The sequence below is a fragment of the Panthera leo genome, chromosome E2 (assembly GCF_018350215.1).
Source record: "Panthera leo isolate Ple1 chromosome E2, P.leo_Ple1_pat1.1, whole genome shotgun sequence".
Lineage (NCBI taxonomy): Eukaryota > Metazoa > Chordata > Mammalia > Carnivora > Felidae > Panthera > Panthera leo.
The window spans coordinates 28,856,346-28,882,689 of NC_056693.1; the positions used below are offsets into that span (position 1 = coordinate 28,856,346).

Below are 26,344 nucleotides of genomic sequence, written 5' to 3' on the forward strand. Positions count from 1 at the left end.
AAGCTTTAATAACCGTTTGATGAAGGAGGGAACGAGAGAAGGTGGGAGGGAGGAGAGGAAGGGAGGCTAAGAGTAAGTGGTTCATTAGAGATTGCTCTCTGTGTATAACTCCATGTAGATCTGGGGAAAGCTAACCTGTTTTAGCCTGTGTTGTGGCTGGGTGTGAGTTGAACCTTCCAAACTCAAAGGTGGGAGAGCCTCTTTGCCAGAGGGCAATGACACCTCCCGAAAGAGCCGGGTCATTAGAAAGAGCACTGGGCTAGCGGGGAGAAAAGCTGGATTGAAGCAGTTCTCGGCCACTTTGGATACAACCCTGGAAAAGGTCTCTGTAAGCTCTCTAGACCTCGGCTTCCCCATCTGTTTAAAGGGAATGCTGTTGCCATCTGCTCCGTCCGGCAGGGTTGAAGGAAACGATACATGCGGACGCGCTTTGCAAAGCACAAAGCCTCTGGCGGGCAAAGGGTGACCGGGGACATCTATTTTGGCCTCCGCAGCCCCTTTTAAAGTCTTTGTGTTCTTTCTTTCCCCTTCTCCACCTAGCATTTCCAGCAAGAATGTCTGCAGGAAATCCAGGGGCCTGTCTGAACCCAAACATTTGCTTCTGGATGGATCCCTGCTCCCGAAATGCCTTTCTGCTGTGGTTTACCCTCTTCGATATCTCCGTCTCTTTACTTGGAAGGGGTCTGCCCTTCTGCCTTTCCACCTTTCCCCCCGGGATTAACCTGCGTGGCATTTACCACCAGCCCAGGCACTTCTGTCTCTGGGCCTTCCTTTCTTCACTTACAAAATGAGCTGATTGGACCACATCGAGGCAGAAAAGTCAAGTATGTGCAGAGGCCAGCGGGCTGGTAGCTGTGTGAGAACAGCCACCCGTGGTTTGGGTGAGAACCGAAGAGAAGCCCAGAACAGGTTTGCTCCATCCAAACGGGACAGTCACACCTTTGTGCCAGCCAATTGTTGAAATGTGGGAAGGCGAGAACACTAGATCATTTGACATTCAAAAAAAAAAAAAAAAAAAAATCTGGAAATTTGAACTTTTATATGAGATCTCCGGACTTTCAAATGTTGGCAATGCTTTCAAATTTGTTAAATATGCCTCGCGAGCCAAATAAAACACATATGCAGGCCGAAGTCAGCCTGTGAGTCTCCACTTGGTGACCCAGGGCCTCTGGGTGACTTTTTAGCTCCGAGAACTGTGGTTTTTCCAGGCTGTGAAATCTGCTCAAAAATACCCAAAGCTCCTTCTACCTTGTTTTTCCTCTCAGCTTCTCTTTGTGCCTCACCCGGGCTACTGTGATGCCTCCCGGCTAGCCCTGGGTATCTGCCCGTGAGGCCTTATGTGGAAATAGTCTTTGCAGATGTAATCAGGATCAGATAAGGTCCTTAGGGCAGCCCCTAATTACATATGACCAGTGTCTTTATAAGAGAAGGCGCACAGAGGGAAGACGATGTGAGGACACACAGGAGAGCATCATGTGGCTCGGGTACCGTTGGAAGCAGAGATCGGAGTGACGCGTCTCCAAGCGAAGGAACACCCAAAGTGGCCGGCAATACCGGGAGCTGAGAGAAAGGCATGGAACAGGTTCTCCCCAACGGGCTTCAGAGGGGACGTGGCTCACCTTGCCTCACTTCCCGCCTCCGAAACTGTGACCGAATAAGTCTCTGTTGTTTTATTCGTTACAGCTGCCCTGGGAAACAAATATACCAGCCAGTCAGGGGGTCGACACCCAGGGGGGAAGGAAGATTAGCAGCCCCAACCTTCCCGTCCTTCTCTCTACACCCATAGCACATTCCCATCGGGAAAACCTGACCCTCCTCCTAAAACTTTAACCACTTCCCTGAACATTCCCTTGATCTTCCGGCGATTTTCAAATCCAGGTGTGTGCACGTAAGACAGCGGGAACGTCATCCCTTCTCTGCACAGGGAGACAAGCACATACCAGCTACTCCTGCCTGCAAACTGTTTCTTCCCTGTGCTAAATCAGATGAAATTCTGCCGCCGCCCCATGAAAGTTTGCGTGATTTGTAGTGTCTGCAAAGGAAACGGAAGGCCAGCTGATTTGTTTTCCCATGAGAGAGGGAAAGAGGGAGGGAAAGAGGATCCATCCACCCTGCTAGGTGGATGGATCATTTCCTCTATGGAAAAGATACAACAATATTTTGATCTGTAAGTATTAACAAGGTCTTTATAGGGGAGAGAATGATTATTACACGCTTAAAGCATCCAGTGCTCACGGAGGGGAGATACCGGAATTAGCGTGTGGATTTACAATTAGTGTGGATGCCTGCTATTTCCGTCTACACCGCATGCTGACGATGAAAGACCCTGGTCAAGAGGGTTCTCCCAGCAAAAGCAGGTGTTTGGGGAGCAGAGCACTTGCCTGTGAATCCTGCAGGAGGCTGCCTCTCCGGAGACCTGTGAACAGAGTAGAAGAAGAGAAGGGCAGCAGAGATTCTGATTTATTTATTTTATAATTCTGGGCCTGGCAGGTGGAAGGATTTGAGACAGGGTGAAAAGGTGGCATGGTGGTTAAAAGCTAAGCATGCGTATTCTGGAGCGGGGCTATCTGGGTTTAAATTCCTTTTACCACGTGTGTGCCCTTAGACATTTCAGTTCATCTCTGTGTACCTCAGTTTCCTTATCCATAAAATGGGCGTAGCGATCGGACCCACCCCATGCGGTCCTTACAGGGATTAAATGAGTTAATTCAAGTAAGCCACCTAAAACGATATCTAACATTTCATAATTACTAAATACATCTCAGAAAAATGGCTAACGACGGCCCCAGCGATGGTTAGTAAGAAACCCCCTGTAAGGTCGGCGGGTTAAAGCAACACCCACCTATGCTCACAGATGTGTGGGTAGGCTCTGTTCAGCTGGGCTCACTGAGGCACGGAGGCTGGCGGGGGCTTGGCTGATCTAGTTGGACCTGGCGGGGTTGGGGGCGGGGGGCAGTGGCTCTGCTTCATGTAGCCTCTACTCTACTCTTTTCCGGAGATGGGTGGGAACGTTCTTCTGGCTCTGATGCAGAGGCAAAGGGCACCAGTAGGTGGCCATCTTGAGGGCTCGGGTTTGGAACTCACGCCATCACATCTGCCTCCTGTGACTGGCCAAAGCCAGCCAAGTGGCCAAGCCCAAAACTGGTGCCCATAACCGTGAGCTACCGTAGCAACCCTTCTTATTAGAATTTACATTAGAAGCACTGGACTGAGATTGGGAAGGATCAATATCAATAACTCAGGCCCCGGCTCTCAGACTCACTTCTATACAAAGAAGCGCCTTCCCGGGCCCTCCTAGCTCTGGAGACTTCGGTCAATGTGTGCGCACGCACAGGCACATGCAGGTGTCTGTTAGAATGAGATCTTTGTTGGGGTGCCTGGGTGGCTCAGGCAATTGAGCGCCCGACTTCAGCTCAGGTCATGATCTCGCACTCCATGAGTTTGAGCCCCGCATCGGGCTCTGTGCTGACAGCTTGAAGCCTGGAACCTGCTTCGGATTCTGTGTCTCCCTCTCTCTCTCCCCCTCCCCTGCTCATGCTCTGTCTCTCTCTGTCTCTCAATAATAAATAAATGTTTAAAAAAATTGAAAAAAAGCGTGAGATCTCTGCTGAAGTCCACAGACAACCTCCCTACCTGAGCGGTGTTTCTGGAAAGGACTTTTGCTCCTTTCCTTTCCTTAGGGACGATTGCTCAGGACCACATACTGTTAGGCCACGGTAAGCCGCACAGTGAGTCCAGTGACTAAGGATGCTCAGAAATGGCACGATACTGAAGGGAAGTGATTTTAGGTACCCGAGAGCCAGGACCCAATGACCACTGGTGAGGGGAGGGATCTTAATGGGGGAAGGAGGGGGAGGGATCTTCCCGCACACCAATTAAGCTTCAGTACTCAGCCTTGGTTTTTCTCTGTTGCACTCCTGTGCGCCTTTAGGGAGAAATCCCCTTTACAGCAAAATGCTTTTAACATCTTCCATGGGGAGCGGCCCAGGAGGGGAACACGCACAGGCCGGCCCGTGAGCCTGGCCGCCAGCCTCTCTTTTCTTGTGGGAGTGGCAGCTAGAAAACTCTGCCCAAGGGACGAGCAATTGCAGAGAACATCTAGGCTATGCCGCTGTTCCCCACCCCACCCCTGACTGCCGGTCTCCTCTAAGGCCCCTGGTGCCGTGATTTCAGCTGAGAAAGAGAGGGGAGAACCGAATTTCCCACGGCCTTTGTAAGTGACTTTCCAACTTTTCTGATGGCAATCCATGCTGAGTGCGTTTGTCAACGTGTCCTAGCCCACCCACGCACCTGCACGCGCACACACACACACACACACACACACACATCTGAAATGAGTAGGACACTACTTACGTACCCTTACTCTCCAGTGTGATGTGTCCTGACAGTTTCTAGTCTATTACATGTTTGAAATGTTTATTTGTTTTGAGAGAGAAAGAGAGAGTGAGCAGGGGAGGGGCAGAGAGTAAGAGAGAATCCCAAGCAGGCTCTGTGCTGCCAGTGCAGAGCCCGACGCAGGGCTCGAACTCAGGAACAGTGAGATCACGACCTTAGCCGAAATCAAGAGTCGGACGCCTAACCGACTGAGCCACCCAGGCGCCCCTATCCTATTACATTTTAAAAATAACTACGTTTTAAAAATAATGACCTACTAGACTGATTTTACAATGCACTCGCGGGTCCCAGCCCACAGTCTGAGAAACACTGGGCCAGTGCCAAGGCGTGCTGACAAGCAGAGGGTTGGGTTGGCGACCAGGGAAAAAAACCCTCTAAGACCCACAGACCTCACACTTGTCTAAAACAAGAGACAGCTGGAAAATTAGGAAAGGACAGAGTAGCTGGATGTGTTGGTGCTATTCGGATTTGGGGCACAGCGCTGAGTGGATATGAATGGTAAGATTTCTCCTGCACGGGACTGGAAAGACTATTGAAGAGAGTCAAATTCGGTGTTTCCTATTCCTTCGAAAACAAACATGCTTAAGTTTTTAAAAGGGAGTAACTTAAATGAAATCATCAGCTAAGTAAGAGGAGAGGCGGAACTCTGATAATGTGAAATGGGGAACATGGTAAAGAGTCCGATGGAAGCTACTTGGAAATATTGATGGAAATCGTGGCGCAGGTGGGGAAAGTGGCCCAGGGAGCAGGGCAAGTCAGACCTGCACCCTGGAGCTGGTTATCAAGCAAGTGACAGCTCCAGGTCTCCTGGGGTCCAGCTGTTCCCTTCTCTACTCTCTGGGACTCAGTTTTGTCATCTGGTGACAGTGGCCACGTAGAAGCACCCCCACATTCTGAATATGGAAGCAGTGAGACAGGCTGCTGGCCCTTACAAGCAGGAGTGGGGCCCTGCCACGTGTACATGTGTACCCACGTTTGTAAGGGACTGTGCAGGCCTCATACTGGACGTGGCTGTGGTTACACCAAGATGATGGGACCTCTGACCTCTCCGCATCCGGGCCCTAATCACCCGCGCTGCATCGGGATTCAGCTGCACTTGGCAAGCTGGATGGGGTCCTACCCTGGGTCTTACAAGGAAGGATTCGTTTGTGGGGCCTCTAACACGGTCTTCAAAGCCCTCCACGGATGGTAAGTAGCAAGCCGATCCTGCATTTGCCCTCTGCAAGGTGAGTGGCCACAGGCCCCACACATAAGACGGCCTGTTGCTGGTGGTGTTTATAAAGGCCTGTCACACGCCCAACCCCCGTCGTCCTGGCTTTAGAGGGGGCGGACAGGCGGTCCCTGAGTCTTTGTTAAACTTGAGAGCTCAGATGGATGTAGAAACACAAGTGGAGCCAAATCATATGTTTAAACAGTTAAGAGGAAACCAGGCTCAGCAAGGAACTACAACCCAGGATTTAGCCTGGGTGAATTTTCCTTCTCTGGGATTTCCTGTCCCGTTTCTGGATGTTTCTATCTATCAAATGTTCCCTGGCAGTTGGTTTAAGGCGATCAACTCCGCTGTGAAAGAAAGCCTTACACAGTACTTGGGCTTAGCTGCTAAAATATGAAGGGCTGCTGAATGGTGTGGCCCCAAGCCTGGCTTCTAGGACAGAAGCTCGTAGTCTCTGTCTATCAGCCCTCAGTGGAAAGAGCCCACACTCAGAAGACTGGCCTTAAAGAACCATCCGTAACAATAAAGGCCAGCATGGGACCCCCAACAACTGCCTGGGGTGGGGGCAGGCGACAGTGGGGTTAGTGGGGGGTAGGTCCTTAAGGAATGTAAAGTAAGTGAACCCAAAAGTCAGCCTCCTGCCCATGCTTTTAGACCACAGTTAAAATTTAACAATTTTTTATGTAAATCATCTGGTATACTCAATTGCATGGGTTGTGGGGTGGGGGTGGGGGGGCGGGGAGAGGACAAACAATAGGTTTGAGATTAGATAATTTAGTTAGTGCGAAAATTCCAGGAAGTTTGTGTTGATCTGGGGCCTGGATCTTGTTACTTTTTAGCTCAAATCTAAATCTTTATCTTCCTATTATAGTTGAGAGGACTTTTTTTTTTTTTACTTAGTCATTTTTACAGTTGTGATTTTTACCCCCCCCCCCCCCCCCACCCGTCATCAAATACAGCCAGTTAGATTAGCGGCTCTTAGCACGGACATGAAAATATTGGTAGGGCCCAATGGGCCCTGTTTTGTTTATTCTAACGGAGCAGGCTTTGATCTAAACATATTTCCTGGGGTCTGGACGAGATGACCTAATTCCTGTCTTATCCGTCGTCTCCACTTTCTGTGAATCTCAGATTGCGCTTTACTGGGCAACCCTTTGAAATTCACTTTGCATTTTTTCCCACTTTGTTACCCCTCTGACATTTGTTTCACTTGGGGTAGAGTGTGTGACTCTTAGTTAAGGTTCTGATGCTTTATTTTTCTAGCAGGGCTGCTAGATTTTAACAGAGTGGGACCTTTTTCTTTTCTCCCACCTTTTTTTTTTCCCTTTTAGGCTCTCTCATTCTTGACATTCACAACACGCCAAAAACAATAAGCAAATAATCTACGGCGAGAAGTTTATGTCAACTGCAAATCATTTCGGATTTTCTGTATGAACCCTTTTTCTAATTAAAAAAAAAAACAAAACCCAACAACCGTCCCCTGTCCCCCTTTCCCCCAATTTATGAAAGTCACTCGACTAAACCTGGCCCATGAGGACTGAGATAGAAAAATCAAAAACTGAGGGTTAGCTTCAGGTGTCTCTTAACTGATCTGTGGGAACCTGTTTCTTCCCTGACTCCACCCCACTCCCACACAGCCCCTGGGCTCCGGGGGGTGTCTTGGGCAGCTTGGGTCTGTGATTGGTCTCTCTCTTCCTTATTCCTCCCCAGGTGCTTGTCAATCACTAAACTGCCCTTGCTAGAGTATTTGCTACAAAGAAGGAAGCCCACGAGCGTGCGTGTCTGTGTTGTGTATAGGGGAGCGCAGTGCACATGCAGGGGGGAAGAAAGAAGGAACACAAAGGGATATAGGAAAAGACCGACACAGGAAGAGAAGGGGCAAGAGAAGAAGGGAAGAGAATGACTGACACAGAGAGACACAAGGGAGAAAAAGAAAAGCATAGTCAAAAAAAAAAAAAAAAAGAAGAAGAAACCCCGACAAGTTGCTAACGATTGCAAATTTGAGCCGTGGGCACAAGGCGGTTTGTTCCCTTATTCGCTGTACTTTCCTATATTTTTCCAATTCACTTTTTTTTTTTTTTTAGAAGGAAGTGGGGGGGCACATGTCACCAAAGTCAATATTTTTAGTTCAAAAATGTTGGGGACTTCGCTATCATCATTCTGGGCGGTAGCAACCCAGGGAATTCGGTCCCCCTTGGTTTCCAAACTGCCTCCACGCATCTCGAGTGTCAGAAGGGGCAGCGGGCGGGGTGTGGCGGCGCGTTAACGTGGGCCGCCTTAAAAGAAACTGTGTTGCTTTACAAATATGAATCCATTTCTCTTCTGCGGGGCTGAGGCAAAAGGCCGAGTGTAGGGAAGGCAGAGTGAGGGGGCAGCAGGGCTGAGGACGATCCTCGATTTGGAAATGAATTGGAAATGAAGGGCAAGGCGAGTGGGCAGGTAATGATCAATAGGTTAGAGAGATAGTCCATAGATCGATAGATGGAGAGGCAGGGACAAAGGCGCAGGGAAGCGGGGTGGGGGTGGGGGGGGAAAGACCGGGACCCCAGGGCTCCGACCTTCCGTTAAGGGCTTCGGCTGCCTGGGGAAGTCTGTCTAACCAAAAAGTTATCTTTGCTCCCCTTAACCCCCTTCCAGAAAAACCTAGATGGGAGGAGGTTGGTGGTGAGCAGGGAAAAAGAAACAACTGCCCTGCTCCCGGCTCGGACCGCCCGCCTCGCGGAAACGGACGCGCAGCCCGGGGTGGCTCAGGGCCTTGACCCCGCCGGCGGCCGGGCGGGTGGGAGTCCCGGGCTGGGGGGCGGCGAGCGGGGGCCGCCGTTGGGCGTGCGCCTGGGACGGTTGTCGGGGCTCAGTCCGCGGCCCCCCCACCCCCTGGAGCGGAGGGAGGGGCGCAGGGGCGCCGCAGCGCAGTGCGCCCAGGGGGCACTGCGAGCCCGCCCTTTTTGGTGGCCCGCGGCTCCGATCCCCACAGCCTGTCCCCAGGCGCCGGCCCGGGGTGCAGGGGCCGCTTCCGGGAGGAGCGCCCCGACCCTGAGGCCACGCGGCCCGGGGCGCCCCCGCGTCGCCGCGCCCAGGCTTGGGAAGGGGAAGGACGCCCCCTCCGCCACGGAAACGTCCCTTCTGGCCCGCGTAGGACAAGAGCTTCTGGCCAGAACTGCGGCCTTCCCTGGCGTCCCCACTCTTGAGCAAAGGCGTCTGTCTTGGGGCGCGTGGCCGGGACCGCGGAGGCGCAGTCCCTCAGTGTTCGCGCGGCGAAGTGCTGGGCAGATCTCCGCACACCCGGACTCTGAGCACAGCTCCACCCGCACGCTCTCCTGCTTTGGGGGCGCCCGCTCCCACGTTGTCCTGCCCTGGGCCCCCAAGCTGAGTCACACAGCTTGGAGTGGCCTGCGTCCCAGTGCAGACTTCTAGTGGGAGGCGACCTGAAGCGTGTCCCTTACCTGGGTGCAGGGCCCCCGGCTGCCGGCGGCTCACCACCTCCCTGAAAGAAACAAATCGCCGACCCCTGTGGACACTAACTTCCACCCTGTCCGTTTGCTCACCCCAAAATAGTGCTCAGGAAGAAAACATGTTTCCCCTATAATAAAAGGGAGAGAGGAAGAATCAGGTTGAATTTTGATGATGAAATGCTCAAATCTTACTGGACTTTTTCTTTCAAATACTTATGTGTGTTTAAATGTTTGAAAGCCTAATTGAAGAACGTGTTGACCTCTCTGGGTTGAGGCCTAGTTTCAGAGTCAGATTATATAACCCCCCCCCCGCCCCCCCCCCCCCCATTGCATCGCGAATTCTCCGGCCACGCTGCTCTCCCTGCCTGAAAAAAGCAACTGAATCAAAGGAAGAGAAATCAACATACTTGAAATAAACCTGAAGTCTAAATGGGCCACATGTCCCGGTTAACATAACCACTTTTTATTTCCTTTCATTTTTCCTGGGGTTTTTTTCTGGGGGGGGGGGGGGAAGTGGGGGGGGGATGTGAGCCGTGTGCCCAAACAAGCCATAGAGAACTGGGAAAATACTGAGATCCTCCAAATGAAAAAGAAAAAAAGGAAAAAAAGAAAAAAGAAAGGAAAAGAAAAAAAATCCACAGGTCATGCAAACCTGTTTCTGTGACGCCTTTTACAATTCCTTATTTAGAGAGAGAGAGAGAGAGAGAGAGAGAGAGAGATACACACTCACATACACTACTTACTAGTGCCTGGGGAAATGTGAAAATACATTTCGGGCCCTGGCTACATAGAAATGCACTCTAAAAACACAGACACAGTATTTTGTTTTATCTGTTGCAAAAAAAAAATGTATTTGATTACTTGAGTAAAATTACAGTATCTCTGTTGTTAGTAAGTATTAAATGTTAAAGAAATTGGACCCCCCCTTTCCTTTCAACTTTCCAAGAAAGTGCATGTAACAGTCCAATTTTTTCCTTCCATACCTAATACAAAATAAACGAACACTATACCTGCTCTCTTGATCAAGAAGAAGCATTTGCTCTTGTAAGGAACATATGTACATTTTAATGAAAGTGATATTTCTTATTGTATATACAAGAGCATCTACATTTTCTCCACTGAAGGTTGTTCAAGATGCTATACTTAGCAGCATTGTGAAATTCCAGCACAAATTTTCTATTGTGAATATACCTACAAGGCAAAATGTTACGTCTCAGTTTCAACTACCAAAACAACACTTGTATTTTCTCTAAAGAATTCTGCGTGCTTATTACTGTACAGAAACTTATCAACATTGAGGACGACTCAAGTAAAAAGCACAATACAAATCGCAGTTCAAAACGGAAATGGTTAAATCTACCAAAAAAAAAAAAAAAAAGCAGGTTGAATTTTAGAGTAAAAAAAAAAAAAAAAAAACCCAAAAAACCAAAAAAACCATAAAACAAAACAAAAAAACCCCAAACCTTTCAAAGAACCACATTGATCAGTCTGTACTTCCAGTCCTTTGCTTAAATTTGTTTAGAAAGATTAGACAATGTGTTTGCTGATAAAATTTTCCAGCAGGATCAAAGTGTACATTTATATACAGACTTTATTAGAGATCTAATGCATCACTGAGGCATTGCATTAACACCAGATTCATATTAAACCGGATATAGAAAATAAGTTAATGCCAGATTAAGACCGCCTAGCAGGGCAACTTGTGATTGCCATAAATGTTACAGCGCTCTAGTCAATTAGTATTTAGTCCAAAATACAGAAGACCAAAGTTAACGCTTGCATTCTGTTTGCAAAGCAAGGTTATATCACTAATAAATAAGCTTTCTTATAACTCTAGAAGTTGAACAAAGTACAAAAGAATGTCTTCATCATGTTGTAGTTCATAGATCTGGGGGAACCAGGAGGGAAGGGGTGGGGGAGGTGGGGGAGGAGGCAACGGTGGGTCTCCTTCTGGAAGGGGGTTGTTATTTCTCCAGCCAGGGTTGCTTTAACTTGTGACAATCTCTTTGCTGTCCTCCACGAAGCGGGTGAAACGGAAGTTGGTTCCGTTCTCACTGCTGGCCATCTTCTCCAGGCCGGCCAGCGGAGCGCTGGGCTCTGAGTTCTGGAGCTTCTCCAGATTTCCCGTCAGCCCACTAATAGGTGAGCTGCTCCCGCTGCCGAGGCTTCCAGGAATTGGAGGGATGCCGCCATTCTGAATGACGGAGATCTCATTGGCCTTCATCGCCAGCCCGTTGGAGAGTGCCGCTGCATACTGATTCCAGAAGCTGGAAGGATCCCCGCTTCCTGACCTTGCCGCCAAATCCTTCTGGAACATTTCTGGGAACTTGACAGGATTGCCTCCTAGAAATGTCATGGGGCCATCCACAGAGAGCCGCCGACCCCGTCGTGCAGGCGTGCTATTCCACATGTGAGTGCCCATGTGTACCTGAGAGGAGGGCAAAGGGGCGGGGGTGGGAAGGGGGCAAAGAAAAAAAAAAGGGGGGGGGAGAGAGAGAGAGAGAGAGAGAGAGAGAGAGGAAGGGAGAAGCTTAATAGTCGAATCTGTCTCCGCTCATATCCCAACACCCGACAAAGCAAGTGGCCTACATGTCTATTCTTATTAAGTGCCAGATAGTGGAGAAGGTAACGGGAGCTGTCCACTCCGGCCGCCTCCTAATAACGCGCTCGCTTCTCCCCAGCCCTGGGCCGCCTTCCCTCTTCCTGGGCAAAGATGCCGGCCTTACTTACTCTTTTTTTATTACCCGTATTTAGTTTATAATGGCCTCCAGCAGGCCAGTCTGTCGCAGATAGCTCCTTTCAGGGTTAGAATTGTTATGTCCACTCTCATTGCAATGGTAAGTATTGTATCTGACACCCTTTACCCTATAAACGTCCTCTGCAGATGGGAAGAAAGTACCCCTCGCAGATTGCCCATCGGAGGGCCCGTGCGCAGCGAGAAAGAGCCAGAAAGTAATTATTCATCTCACATTACTGGCAGCGATCTCTAGAGAGATACTCTGTCAACAAAAAATGTACACAGTGAGAGCACTCAACTGTTGCTCTAGAACCTAAGCATATTTGCTTTATTTCCAACACATATCGGGAGGAAATGTATAATCAATTATCATAATACCCATTTAGCCGAGCAGTGACGTGATGGTTTTTAGGAGAGCAAGCCACGCTGGGCTGCATACTTGCGAAAAACAGATGCATCCGCCGAGGAGGACTGTAATTATTAAGTGATACGGGCTGCTCGCAGGCCACGTGGAGGTCTTTAATCAATACCCCATGGCAACGCCGGGCTGTCGCACTTGGTAGGTGAGGCAATTCATTTGGTGCACTTAGCGAGACAGCAAGAGATGGGCAGCTGCTTCGCTGGGGCACCAAATTATTCAATGTGCTCTCACGTCCAGCAGGCTGCGGCCCGCCCCGAGACACCTGCCCCGACCCTGACCCGCGCGGGCGCCTGGCCGCGGTGGGCCACGTGCGGCAGGTGCCCCGGCGAGAACGCCCTCTGCCTGCGTGGTTATCGGGGCTGCTGGCTGGCTGGGTGGGTGGGGGCGGGGGGGGGGGGTGTGAGGGACAGACAGAGTGAGGTACCTTCAGATTGCCTTTTGTCGTGAAAGCTCTCCCACAAATAGTGCAAGCAAAGGGTTTCTCTCCAGTGTGAGTTCGCTCGTGAATCTGCAGGGCACTCGACGAGGAGAAGGTCTTGCCACACGTGTTACAGTAATGCTGTTTGGGGGTTCTCCTGGGCAGAGCCGGGAGCAGAACTGGGGACGTGGCAGAGGAGGACAGAGGCCCAGAGGGGACGTGACCGGTGGAGGTGTCCTTGCTGTCCTGAGGCGTGACGTGCACAAAGCCGTTGACCTCTGTCTTGATGAGAGATGACAACGAGCTGGCGGGGATCGCCGCCGAGTTCTGATTGGGGCCGAGGTTGGGGCTGGGCTCAAAGAGCTGTGATGGTAGGTCCCGCATCTGATGTGTCAACATGTGCTGCTTCAAATTACCCTTTGTGGAAAAGCCGCGATTGCAAACCGTGCAAATAAATGGTCTCTCTTTGGTATGACTTCTGTAGTGAATGTCCAAGGCACTCTGACAAGCAAAGGTTTTGCCACAAATGTCGCAAGCAGTATTTTTAAATTTACCCCGGTCTCTGAAAGGGAAGAGGATCCCCAAAGAATCTTCCTTGATGATTTTCTCCGCGTGGCTGGACGTCAAATCCAGGGCCCCACCGTTCACCGGGGTGGGGGACGGGCCGTTGGCGAACTCGCCCGGGACTGGCCTCTGGGGCTTCTCCTCCGCGCCGGGGGACTTGCGGAGCTCCTGGGTGCTGTTGGACGGGGACAGAGCCTGCATGGAAGAGGTAGACTCTGAGATGGCCGGGCTGCCCGCACTCTGGCTCTCCATATCGCCGCCCACCGAGGACGAATCGTTGGTCAGGACGTCCCCCTCGACGGAGCCGTTCTCCACGGACTTCAGGCTGGCCTGCAGCTGCTCCGCCAGGCCGGCGCTGATCATCTTCATCTGATTTTCCAAAGCAGCGATGCTTGACATCTCTAGGGGCAAAGGCGAAGAAGATAAGCTGTCCTGGGACGCGTCCGCGGACTTGGGCGTATCGGGGATGCTGCCCTCAGGACAGTCCTCCATGTTTTCGTCGGAGAAGGTGTCCAGGTCGTCGAAATTCTTCTCGTCAAAGGAGCCCGTGTCGGACTCCATGGACTCGGGGTAGCTGTCGGGGACTGGGGTGTTGGGGATCTGACCTCCCATGTGCATTCGGATGTGCTGCTGCAGGACCACGGCGTTCGTGAACTTCTTCTGGCAGATGGGGCAGGAATGCTGGACTCGGAGCGGGGGCATAGCACGGTGGACGCTATAGTGGGTTTTGAGGTTCCCCTTCGTGGTGAAGGCCCGGCCGCAGATCTTACACTTAAAGGGCCTCTCCCCGGTGTGCGTCCGGTAATGCATCTTTAGGGCGCTCTGACAGCTGAGGACCCGGTGGCAGATGATACACTCGTTGGGGTCAGTGGCCTTCTTGTCAATGTTCTCTACCAACTGCTGAAGCTTGGAGGTCTCTGATGCCTGGGCCGAGTCCAGGAGCCCCCCAAAAGGAAACTTGGCCTTGAACTGCTCAGACATGAGCGGCAACAAGGGGTTGGTGAAAGCGGTGGCCCTCCCGGGGCCACCGTCGGCCGTCGCCACCGCCGGGGAGCTCAGAGAGCTGCCGCTGGCTGCCGGGGCGGAGCTGGGGGCCACGGTGCCGTCCTCACTTTTGCCACCGGAGGGTAGCGCGGGGGGCCCTTCGGCCTCCTCTGCGAGCCCACCCGGGTTTCGCGTGGCCGCCTCGGGGGCCCCGGAGTCACTTTTGACTGAGCCCGGGGGGCTGCTGGCAGAATGGCTGATGGGGATCGGGGCTGGCTCTTCGGTCTTGATGAAGGGTGTGAGGCTCGGGAGGGTCGGGGGCAACGGCAGGCCGACCGAAGTGGTCAGAGTGGGCAGGACCGGTTTGGTGTCTAGCCAGCTGGTGACCGGCTTCTCCGGAGGAATGGACATGCCGTACGGGATGCCGGTGCTCGTGGGGATATTGTCCAGATGCTCAGGCACGGGATAGGGGTTCATCTGGATGTGAGGGTATTTCTCTTTGTGGCGCTGAAAGTGGACTTTGAGGTTCCCCTTGGTGGAGAACCTGTTCCCACAGATGTTGCACTTGAACGGCCTCTCGCCGGTGTGGGAGCGCAGGTGGATCTGCAAGGCACTGTCGCTCCCGAAGACCTTCGCGCAGAACCTGCACTTGTGTTTGAAGAACGCCTCATCCGAAGCGCTCTTGGCTTCGAAGGCGGTGACATTTGGTGGCTTGCTTTTTCTTTGCTGGGCCAAGGCGGACAAGGAGTTTAAGTCCTCCGCAGTCGTTCCGATGTTGGGCAAAGGGCTGGGGAAAACCGAGTTAGCGGGGGCCGGCTGAGGTAGAAGTGCACTGGACGCAGGAGTTAACAAACTGCTTATTGCAAAAGCTGGTGACGACGATGCCGAGGCTGCGGGGTGGCTGGCGTGGGAGGCGCCGGCGCTCGAAGCCGCTTTTTCCGAGGACGGGGTGGTCACCGCTGCCGCCAAGATGTTAATGCTGGGGGAAGCGCCGCTGTTGGGTGGGAGGGTGTGGCCAGAAGTGCTCTGAGGTAGCTGGAGGGGGGGCAGCTGTTTCACACCGCTGATGTTGGCAGACTGGCTGGCGAGGCTCTGTGCCAATCCAGCTGCCGCCGCCAGCTGCTGAGATAAATGGGAGCTTAGTGTGGACAAGGGGTTGGCAGATGTTCGTAAAGTACCTTGAGAAGGACTCGAAGATGTTGGCAAGTCTGCGTTCTGAGAAGCCAACAGCAATATTTGGTGACGGATCTGCTCGATCAGCTGCAGCTGGTGGATCTGCTGTTGCTGCAGGGCGAGGAGCTGCTCCATGAGGGCCGGGACGGCCGGCTTGCCTCCGGAGGCCCCGCCGCACCTCGCCTCCTGCGAGAACTGGGCCACCGCCACCTTGGTGCTCTGCAGGTTCTCGATGATGACGTTGCTGTTGATCACGGAGAAGTTGCCCAGTGTCGTCAGGTCCCCGAGTTGAGGTAGAGAGGTTGTGATCGCTGAGGTACCTGTGGAGGGGCCGCCGCTGCAGCCTGGGGTGACCCCGCTCCCGCCCCCCCCCAGGGCGCCACCGCCACCTCTGTTAGCCGCCACCGGGGCCTCCACCTCCATGGACTCTTCCCTGTCGCGTCCGCCGTGTTCCGGAAGGTCGCCGCCGTCGGCCTGATCCGTTTTGCTCACGGTGTCATTCATTTGTTCGTCGGGGTTATCGGGAGGGGGACTGGGAGTGAAGGTGTCGGGCGGGGTGGCCGGGCTCTCATTGACGATGAGAACTAATTGATTTTTAGTGCAGTTCTTCTTGTGGAGGAGAAGATCCGATAACTCAAAGAACTCGGCACAGCACCGGCCACACACGTGGGCGTCCTTGCTCTTGGTGGTGCGATTTGGTTGACCTTTCTCTGCGTCTCCTGCAAACATCAAAAGGGGCAGGGTTAGAAAGGGGGCCGGGCCACACAGGGTCACCCGCGCCTTCGCAACAAGAGGGAGGTTGATCCATTGTTTTCGGTCTTCAAAACTCAACACGCTTGCCCCTGGAAAAGCAGTCGATATTACCCAAGAACGTTCATAATTAAATCTTAGGGGTGTGGAGGAATCCCTATCAATCCGGCATCTCAGAGAGCCACGGTCTTCAGATAATCCATCAAAATATAAAATACTACGAACTGAAGACATCAGTGCATAATGCAATTCCATAGGCCACTATTGATTTCCAATATTTTATACACCTTGTTGTCTACTCATCCAGAGAGGGTCCAGCAACCATTCTGAGGACTTATTAGGCTCTTGAGTTTCTGTCAACCTTATTCATTTTCAACTGATTCAGAGATATCTGTGACAGTTTGTTCTGTCACTAAACTAATTTGTAGTCATTCAGATTCCAATCAGTTGTTGACAAGGGAGGGGAGAGAAATGCGTATCACCAAGCTGGAGACTGACAACTTAAAAATCACCTCCAGCCCCTACCTAGAACCTGAGCTGAGGCCTACCCGTGACAAACACGCTTTAGCCACACCAGTAACAAATTCTCCAGGCTGCTCAAGACTCAGTTGAATACAAACAAGAAAGCAGCGCGCACGCACGCACGCGCACACACACGCACGCGCGCGCGCACACACACACACACACACACACACAGACACAACGAAGAGAAACACAGTGATCATAATCCGTTACAAGGCCTGCCTGGCACCTATATATCACCCCGTGGCATGTTTATTTTTAAAATTAAAGAATGCAACCCTGGCTACCATTCCACTGTTCAACTTATATATGCCATTGTGCTCCAAATGGCAATGTTACGCCTCTAAATATTTCATCAAGAGTGCTCTCTGTATCTATAAAAAACTGGCACAAGATTTACATTTCTGATTCAACGTCAACTTATAGAAGGATGTGCAGTTAAGGGGAAGGGAAGAAATAATTCTTGGTTTCGAGTTTGCAAATGCTGTGCCATTCTCCTTGTCTGAATGCCTTTAAAAACAGTTGGCTATTCGGTGTTATCAATTGTTTAACAGATTGTCCTGAACCTTTCATTATAAAAATCCCTTTATTTCATGTTTGTTTCCACTGGTTGCTCAGATTTCTTCTCACTAAGATCCATTTGTAAATTAAACATAAAAATCTCCAACTGCAAGCTAACATCCTATTCAAAGACAGGATGGAGCCTTATTGTTTGCCCAGCATGGGGAACACCAACTTCTGTTGTACAAATGGTGTGTGGTCATCTCCGAAGGCTGTGAAAAAAAAAAAAACTGTTTAATTCAAGGATTACCTCCCTGCATGCTTTTCTGCAGAACTGAATCAGATAATAGTTAGTTTCCATGACTTCCAAATTGAATCTCCCAAGAAAACTTGCAGGGGGGGGGAAAGAAAAAAACTAATTGCAAATATGAATAAATACCAACTCAAAACGTTGCTTCTTCGGTAAACGTAAGAGGCAGCTCCTAAGGGTCAGCCATTTGCCTCTTTGTAGTAAACATCCTAAAAAGCTTCAGTAGTGTGGCATTCCGGAAAATACAATTAATACCTAAATACTAACTTCTGGAAATTCCTTTAACTCTACTGGCCTTGCGTGGTGCCCGAGTCGATGAGGAACCCGGGTGAAGTATGCCAAATGTAGGCACACTTTATTCACTGTGAGTGTTATCTGAGTAGCTAAGTTATACTCAACAAGCTAGCTTTTCTAATAACACCCATCTTTTAATCTCCACAAGGGTATGCAGCAAAATGCACTAACAATACCAAACAAGTCTTGGCTGTGGCAGAAAATACCAATAATGATTCAGTTTTAATTTAATGTTTAATCATCTTAATTGGCACCGGGTTCCTGTGCACATTCAAGGTGCTGTTTTAAGCACTTTCTGTCTCTCTCCCTGCCTTAAAATAATGTAAACAAAATATTAAAGGAAATTCGCTGCAGTTACGTCGCTTAACTTGGGACAAAAATAATGTGACAAAAATTCTGTTTAAAGCTTCTTATTTTGACAACCAATTTTAAATGATGCATCCATTTCAGATGCTTATTTTAAACTAGGAAATGCAATTCCTAATATATTCAACAGAAATGTTATTTCTTTCTCTTTGCACATTTCCATATGTAATGGTTATGTTTCCATCTACTTTTACAGCCAATTATGAAGGAACAAAAGCTATTCTGTTTGTTCACACATTTTCAACAAAATGCATTAAAACTATTATGTCAGCATGTTCTATTAAGCTCTGCATTCAGTGGAAAATACTTTTCAACCAGCTCACATTTATCAAAACATAAAGCCACTTTAAAACACAGTTTTGCTTGGTCAGCTGGGCTTAGACAAATAATGACAGATTCAGGACTAAATAACTAGCAAGGGAAATCAGAAAACTGACTTCATCAATTGTACACATTACAATGTAGTTGCCTTCAAATATTTAGCACATCTGTGTTCACGATTAAAGGGCATTTTAATTCTTTATAACTTGCAAACATCTGATATTCTCATAATATATCGACAAAATGAAAAGAAGCTTACTTTACAGGATTTCGCTGATTATTACTTTCCTGGGCTTGAATTCTACATTTGGGCTGCTTCAAGACTCACTTGAAAATTTTCAAGTTTTTCCAACCTGAACATTTTTGTATTTCGGGCCGTGCTAACCGGACGGAAAATAGAGGTGCTTAAAAATATGCCTGCTTGCTTCGAAGAAAGACGGTGTTAAAAAGCTGCCTATGTTTCAGCTTGGATTTTCACAACATTTTAATAAGCTGACATGTGATTCCACTGCCGAGTCAACTAATTTAATTTCCGGATGTTTATGAACACCAAAAAAAAAAAAAAATTCTGGGTATCTATTTTGATTTATTTCAAAAGCAGGTGTCGCTGTACTAAGAGTTAATAGCTCTTAACTTTAAATGTATCTACATTCTGAACTGAACTCCAACAAAGACGCTCAACAGCAACAAAGACAAAACATGAGGACTAGTTTGAATCTTTAACTACCAAAGGGAGTATTTTAAGTTGTAAGAGACACACACACACACACACACACACACACACACACACACACACAAACACACACACACAAACGTGTTCCAATTCATTTTTCTGACCGGCTGCTATCTTGTTTCTCAATAATCTGTTACACAGGATTGCAACTGGTGATCCCATTATAGTAAATACAGTTGCCTTGTTCCCTGTGCTATGGTGAAAATAACATTCCAGTTCCTTCTCTATGGGTTTTGCATCCAAATTAATTTTATGATCCCAGTCACAAAGGAAGAATTTAAGAAGGAGTAGTTTTCTGAGTATGCACACACACAAAGATCTCTGGCATTTTTCTGGGATTTTTTTTTTTTTAGAGGATAAGGGGGTGAACTTGTAGCTGCATTCAGTTTATGCTAAAACCCCGGATGTTTCAGTTCTCGTACTATTTAGGTACTTGACCCCCAATTCAAATTTGTCAGTTTTTCATCATCTCAACCAAACATTGCAGAACAGGAGGCAGAAAATGGAAGTGTTCCAGCGTATCTGTCTACTGTGAAAACAAAAATAAAACTATGCCCCACACGGCAAGGTTTAGCCAAGCCAGGAAAAAACCAAAACAAAACAAAACAAAACAACCCTATTCTACCACATTTAGTTTTCTTTTTTGGAGCTCTTCAGAAAGATCTTTCCCTTTACTTTCCACGACCTTAAGATCACATTAACGTTTTTAATGGAACCCCTCGTGATTGGGATTGTGGAGCCTATAATTTTAACAGGCTGTGCTTTCCCGGAGACCCATTTGGAGAGGCCATCAGCACCGTTTCTGACTGATTGGTCTTTCACCTTTTTATTATCATCATTATTGTTCTGCACCGATCTGGGAAAAGCCTCCACCTGAATGTCCAGCTCAAGATGCCAAAGAAATTTTAAACACTGCCCCATATGCTCTGTATATTCTCCGTAATGTCTGAAGTTTCCTCTATGTGATATGCAACCAAATGACACATTTACTGGCCCGCTTCAACTCCCTCCGTGTTCTGGCCGGGATTAGTGGATTCTTGAGTGGAAGACTACAAGCGAAGGCTCTGGAAAAAATAACAACACGGTCCAGACACGCCTTTTTAAACAGTGATACAAGCCCACCTAACGTACACAATCTGTGTTGGGGGAAAATGTCTTCCCCTCGGATGAATCAAACTGAACGCTAGATGGGGTTCCAGTTGCAAGGGTTTTTGTTCAAAAACTTCTTTGTGGCTTTCCTATTCCAGTGACGCGTAAAAAGAGAGACTCCTTAAGGCGAGATCTCAACTTTGACTACATAAACATTGGCAAAGGCACAAGAAACTAAATCCCTGTTGTTTGAGGGTAAAACTGAGCTATGGGAACTACCTGTCAATCTTCCCCTTTGGGGGTCTGGCATCTGAGGGTGACAGGGGAATAAGGTTAGGAAAAGACACCAAGCTGATAAGGTGAAACTAAAATAAACTACTAACTTCCTGCTAAGTGACTAGGAAGACTGAATTTGGGGGTCACTGGGAAGATACTGAAGGACATATTATGATCTGGACCTTGTCACCTCTGCATGGGAGGAGGCTAGCAAAGGTTAAAACAGCTCGACACATTAGCTTTTGTAAAGCCTGGCACACACACTTTTTTCTGCTGGGGGGAGGGGTGCTGGGGCTTAGGATAATTTACCATCTTTGCTAAACTGCTAAATTGCTGCAGCTTTGGTAATCGAAGAATATTTTGGACGACGTGGCTAGCTGTACCAGGACAGGTCTCAGAAAAACCGAATTAAGACCGCACGAGGACTTTGTTCCGGTTATGAGCTTGGCTTTTAACCATTTCAACAAACTTAGCAAACTGCGAGTCGGGGCGGGATCTCTCGCACTCGCACTGAGATCCCCACATGAGAAATGTGGGTTTCTGCCTTCTAAAGGGCTCTTGGTGGAGATGAACTGCTACCTGCAAACGCAGAAGTGAAATAAAGTCCCCAAAGAATAATCTACAAACTGGCACTTGCACCTACAAACCACAGGAGAAACTTGATGTACAAGAAACCATGAGCTGTTCACTATCACAGATTTACTTTTGCATCCAGTCTCTCGTGCCCCACTACACTTTGCTTGTTGTGTGTGGTTTTGCCATTTTTAGAAAGTATCTGTGGCCCGAAGCAAATCCCCCAAAACTGCATTTTCTCACCCAGAATCTTCCATTATGCCACAAACTTAAAATAGGCCTGATTACCCATGAATTCTTTCCAACTGCCTTATCTTGCAGGTGTCGGTTTTTCAAAAAAAAGCAATTAATTATAGTTCTCTGTAACCTTTTGGGCCCAGAAATCAATGTGTTGCCATTAAGCTGCTCACAATGAGTAAATTACTTTGGTAAATAATAGAATTTCATTATTAATATAAATAAGAGGAATGTTTATGATACTTTATATGACTCAGTGTTTTATCTCCAGTTCGTGAGGTTTTTATCTTTCTTCCAATATTATCTTCTCCTTGAAAAACTGAGCGCCACAATACTTTAATAAATGAATGGAGTCTGAATGGGGCCATCCCTGCAGTTACTTGAATCTCAGAACCACTACCCAAGGAAGAAAACCCCAAAACACACACACACACACACACACACACACACACACACACACCCCCTCTGAAACCCAGAGCTTAGTAAAGAACCCACATAGAAATCATTAGATTCGAATAGTCCCCTTCCTCAAGAATGATTTATCTCAGTACATAATTTTTCCAGTGGCAGTCATCTTTCTACAAATGATTCCAGGCTCGCTGAATATTATTTAAAAGACAAGTTAATATGTGCCATAATGCTGGTTTCATAAGACATAGAAAAATTCCCAACTTTAATGTAGGGTGTCTGTGGCATTACAGCTGCACCCAAGTAGAATTAAAACATGAACATTGGAAGACTGACCAAGTAATCTTGTTTTCTTGAACTTGTTCTGATGGAGTTATCCGTGTGGCTGTTGAGCATGGCTATGGCTTTCTTTGTATGCGCGTGCACACACATGCGCGCACACACACACACACACACACACACACACACTCATGCTTGAGTGAGGCACTGTCTTCTAAAAATTTAGGAACCTGTATACATGTGACAAGAGAAACCCCCAAACAAAACCAAAAACCAAAACAAACCAAAGACAACACTCCAACCCCATCAACTCTTTCAAGTGTGTGTTATGTGTGGGGACGTGAACAGACACTGCTGAATTCCTTGTGGCAAAGATGGTGACTTTTGAAAGGGAACTCCCAGAGATGTCATCTACTCTGAAGTCCGTTTATCTCTCAACTGCACCCAAATAAAAAGATGGGGAGAGTGCAAGGCCCTCCTGTAAGTCAGACGCTGAGAAGGATTAGTTGTGTACTAATATCATTACAACATACTAAATCCTGTAACCCTATTACAAAATCTACCCTCTAGGCAGCTTCCCCCAAACTTATTGTTCAACCATGTAAAAACAGTCATAACCTAAAACCATTACCACGGAAGAAAAAAGGGGTGGGGGGTGGAGAGAGGTGAGAAAGAGAGGAGAGCGGCTCTGGACACAGTGCCCCTAACACTTTACTGCTTCTTAGGACAATGAATCAGCTTTAGGGGAGAAAAAAAAAAAAGGAAGAAAAAGGAAAGAGATGGAGGGAGGAAGAAAGAATGAGGAAAAAAAGAAAAGGAAACTTGATTCAGTTACTTAATTAACTTACCTCAAAGCTCAAAGAAACTAAAAAAAAAAAAAAAAGTCTAATAAATAATAATGGTAAGAGGTAGTGAACTCCTTTTATACCATCGCTTTATGAGAAGCCTTAACTATTAAAAATTCCGGATTCAGAAGGCGACAGGCGAAAAGGCAAAGATGTACCCAGACATCATTTCTTCCCCAAGCCCGAAGCCCCGAGTCTTTGGCTCCCTTTTTAAAAATGTGTGAAATCGGTACAAATTTACAAAACAAAACACAAAACCAAACCAAACCCGAAAAAACGCTTTCTTCTCCTCCCGTTTGGTTTTTCCTACAAATATTGGGAACTTGAACAGTATTCCGGGGCGGAAGGGCTCACCAGAAACTTTAGGAAAGGTGGGTGTGGGGGCGAGAAGAAGAAACCAGCTGAGAAAACCGGGGAAAATATTCGGAGCTGTTGCTGCGGCCTTGGGTAAATTTCACCCCGCTTTACCTCGCATCCCCGGTTTGGCCTCGGGTGGAAAGCGGGGTTCGGGGGCTCAGCTCAGCGGACTAAAATCGCAGAGACTCGGGTAAGGCTTGAAGCTGGGGAAAGTACTGGGCTTGGGGGGTGCAAATATTTGTAAAGCCATTTTCTTAACGGGTCTCAGTTCTCCCCAATTTCTCACAGGGATCCCTATGCCAGCAGTCTCCTTTCCCGACAGCCGGGGTGCGGGGAGTGGGAGTCCCGGCGACTTTGCCTCGGCTCTGCGCGGGTCCCCCGAGCCCCAGCTCTACTGAGAAGCAGGCCTCTGGGGAAGGAGCCCGGGAACCGCGGGGCCCGGGCGGCCGCAGAGTTTAGTGGACAGAGGTGCCGATCCCAGGCCACACTTATGAGCCCTGTCGGGTCCAGTTCCCTCCTCCATCCCCCAAAAAGCCGCCCGGGACTTGAGCATTCCGAGTGGCGTCCGGAGCCGCGGAGCCCCCGCCGGGGTTGCCCTCGTCCTCCCGCGGCCGAGAGGCGAGCATCGTGCCGGGGACCGAACCGGGCGCCGCTCCTTCGCCTGCGGCGCTGGGCCTGGGAACTCGGAGGCCCCTAAAGAGAACCCCCCTCAGGGACAAGGAGGGACTCGAGGTGTCCTCCCTCCGTACCCTAAATCCCCTGCCGGGATCTCTCCTACTCTCGGCCTCAGCGCTCTCACACAAACTTTGTTCTAGACTTGTTCATTCCCTTCGGGACCCCGCAGTGGTCGCCTCCACCCGAGAAAGCCAATGCCTCTGTTTCGGGGGGGAGGGGGTGTTCTCCTCTGGCCGGAGAGCCCCCCGCCCCCCCGCCCTGGAAAAAGACCCTTACGATTCCTGGAAGCACGGGGTACCACCATCCTCTGCGGGAGCACACCCAATCTAGAGATTTCTTCGGGGCTGGGCAGGGGGTGCATGTACTGGGAGAAAAGACGCCGGGATAAACTTGGGTAGCCGGCCCCCAACACTGTCCCCCGTCCGCCTGCACTGTGTCTCGGAAGGAACCAGCAGCAAAGAGCACCCTCCACCCCTGCCGCGACCCCAGCAGGTCGGGCACGGGCGCCCCGACACAGGTCCCCGTCTTCTGGTAGCTCTGAGCCCCTAAAGTCACCCCATTCCGCCGCGCCGGCCCAGGTGGAGTGTGAGCGCTTTGGGGGGGCGCGGCACAAGGGGGCTCCCCCACGCTGGGAGTTCAGCCCGGAGCACCAAGTAAACTTCCTTCCCGCGGGGCGGCAGGGCCGGCGCGGCGGAGGCCTGCCCGGGGGCCCCGGGCGCAGCGCGGGGAGCGCAAGGGGCCCCGCGCGGCCGACCTCCGCCCGCCCCGCGTCCAGCCGGCTCCCCGGGCCCCGGCCGCGGCTCCCCGGAAAAGCCGGGCCGGAGGAGCCGGGCCTGCCTGGCCGAGCTCCTCCCCACCCCCCACCCCCTACCCGGGAAGACCCAACAACTCCGGAAAGATCCTGCCAGGAGAAGTGTTTGCTCTCCCCGAGCCAGGGAGGGAAGCCCGGCGCAGGCAAATTGGAAATTTAAAAAGAAATTAAAAAAAAAAAAAAAAAAAGAAAGAAAGAAAGAAGGAAGGAAAGAAAGAAATACGCTGAGTGGGAAAGGCGAACAGGGACCCGGCGGCGGCGGCGGTGGCGGCGGCGGGGCGGTGGGCGCGGAAACCAGCCGCGTGTGCGTGGGTCCGGGTGTGCGTGAGTGTGAGTGCGAGTGCGTGTGTGTGCGTGTGTGTGTCCGCGGCGCGGGCCGGAGCACTCACCATCTCGCCGGGGGAGCGAGGCCACTTCGGGGTCGGATTGGAAATGTTGAGGCTTCGCTTGCTTCCTCCGCGACATGCTGGCTCAAACATCAGCTGGGGCAGAATAAAAAATTACTAAAAAAAAATCTTCTCAAAATTACGGAAATCGAGCGGCGGCGGCGGCGGCGGCTCCCCCCGCCCGCCGGCCCGCCCGCCCCCTCCCCGGCTCCCCGGCCCCGGGCGCAGCGCGCATGTGTCCTGCTATAATTATGATTATCAATAATGCATTGCGATTAATCATAGAGGGGCTCTTTGAAAGGCGATTGGCACCGGGCCAGCGCTATTCAAACCCGCTCGCCTTAATCAATTAGTTCGTGATTTGCTGCAGACCCCTGTCTCTCCGCGCGCTGGCCCAATAAGCCGGCCGCGGGGCTGGCTCTGCGCGCCGCGCCGCCCGACACTGGGTTAACCCTCTTCGCGACCGCCCGGGACTCCGCGGCCCGGCCGCCGCGGGCCTGCCTCCTCGCCTCTGCGCGCCCGGCACCCGGGCCCGCGCCCCCCCCCCCCGGTCCCCCCCCATCCCGGGCTGGGCCGACCCGAATTAGCATGCCCTCCCCGGAATTAAGCCTCCCGGGTGGGGGGTGGGGCCGGGCGGCGGGGGCTGGAGACCCAGGCTGCGGGCGCGCGGCGAACTTCCCAACTCCGGCGCTAGGCGCGCCGGACCGCGGGGGGAGGGAGTCCCGTGGCGGGATTTGGGGGGAGGAAGTCCCGTTTCGTGAGTGTTTCTTCGTTTCTTTAAGAGCTACCAGAAAACAGCCCACCCCCACCCCATAAAAAAAAAAAAAAATAAGCGAGTGGGGAAGAGCCAGCCCCACGCCGGTCCGCCTCCCGCCCGCGGCCCGGCCTCCCTCCCGCTCGCCGCCTGGCTCGGCGCTCCTGCGCCCCGAGTTCTCCATCCCCTGGATCGCGGGCTCGCGGGGGCGCGGAGAAGAGGACCGAGGAAAGGTTTGGGAACGTGATGGGTTTGGGGCTTTTGGGGGGGGGAGGGGCAACTCTCCCGCCACCCCGTTCCTTCTCAAAGGGCCCCGATCCTCCAGCCTCTCGTTGCTCCCTCGCTCCCTTTCTCTACCTCGGACATTCCCAGGACAATTAGGGCTGAAGTTTTCGGGAGAAGCAGCCCCGAGCCCGTGGGATAAGGGGCGGCCCGGCTCCGCCCAGGACCCCTCCCGGACCTCCCCCCCGGCTGCCCCGGTTGGCTGCAGGGCGCGTCAC

General features: G+C 50.6%; 1 protein-coding gene across 1 annotated transcript; it reads right to left on the reverse strand.

Moving 5' to 3' along the window:
- Positions 1–10,992: 10,992 nt before the first annotated feature.
- On the reverse strand, positions 10,993–25,169 carry SALL1 (spalt like transcription factor 1). Its single transcript, XM_042919725.1, has 3 exons — positions 25,094–25,169; positions 12,643–16,076; positions 10,993–11,488 (listed from the first exon to the last, which is right to left on the reverse strand). The coding sequence occupies exons 1-3, from the start codon at positions 25,167–25,169 to the stop codon at positions 11,048–11,050; spliced, it is 3,951 nt and encodes a 1,316-aa protein (XP_042775659.1). The 3' UTR covers positions 10,993–11,047.
- Positions 25,170–26,344: the final 1,175 nt, after the last annotated feature.

What these genes read in the sequence shown, in the direction of transcription:
- SALL1 (XM_042919725.1), bottom strand. Translation starts at nt 25,169, where the DNA reads ATGTCGCGGAGGAAGCAAGCGAAGCCTCAACATTTCCAATCCGACCCC. An exon ending in CTCGCTCCCCCGGCGAGATG is followed by an intron (nt 16,077 to 25,093) that starts GTGAGTGCTCCG and finishes TGATGTTTGCAG; the next exon opens with GAGACGCAGAGAAAGGTCAA. An exon ending in CGACAAAAGGCAATCTGAAG is followed by an intron (nt 11,489 to 12,642) that starts GTACCTCACTCT and finishes CCCTCCTCTCAG; the next exon opens with GTACACATGGGCACTCACAT.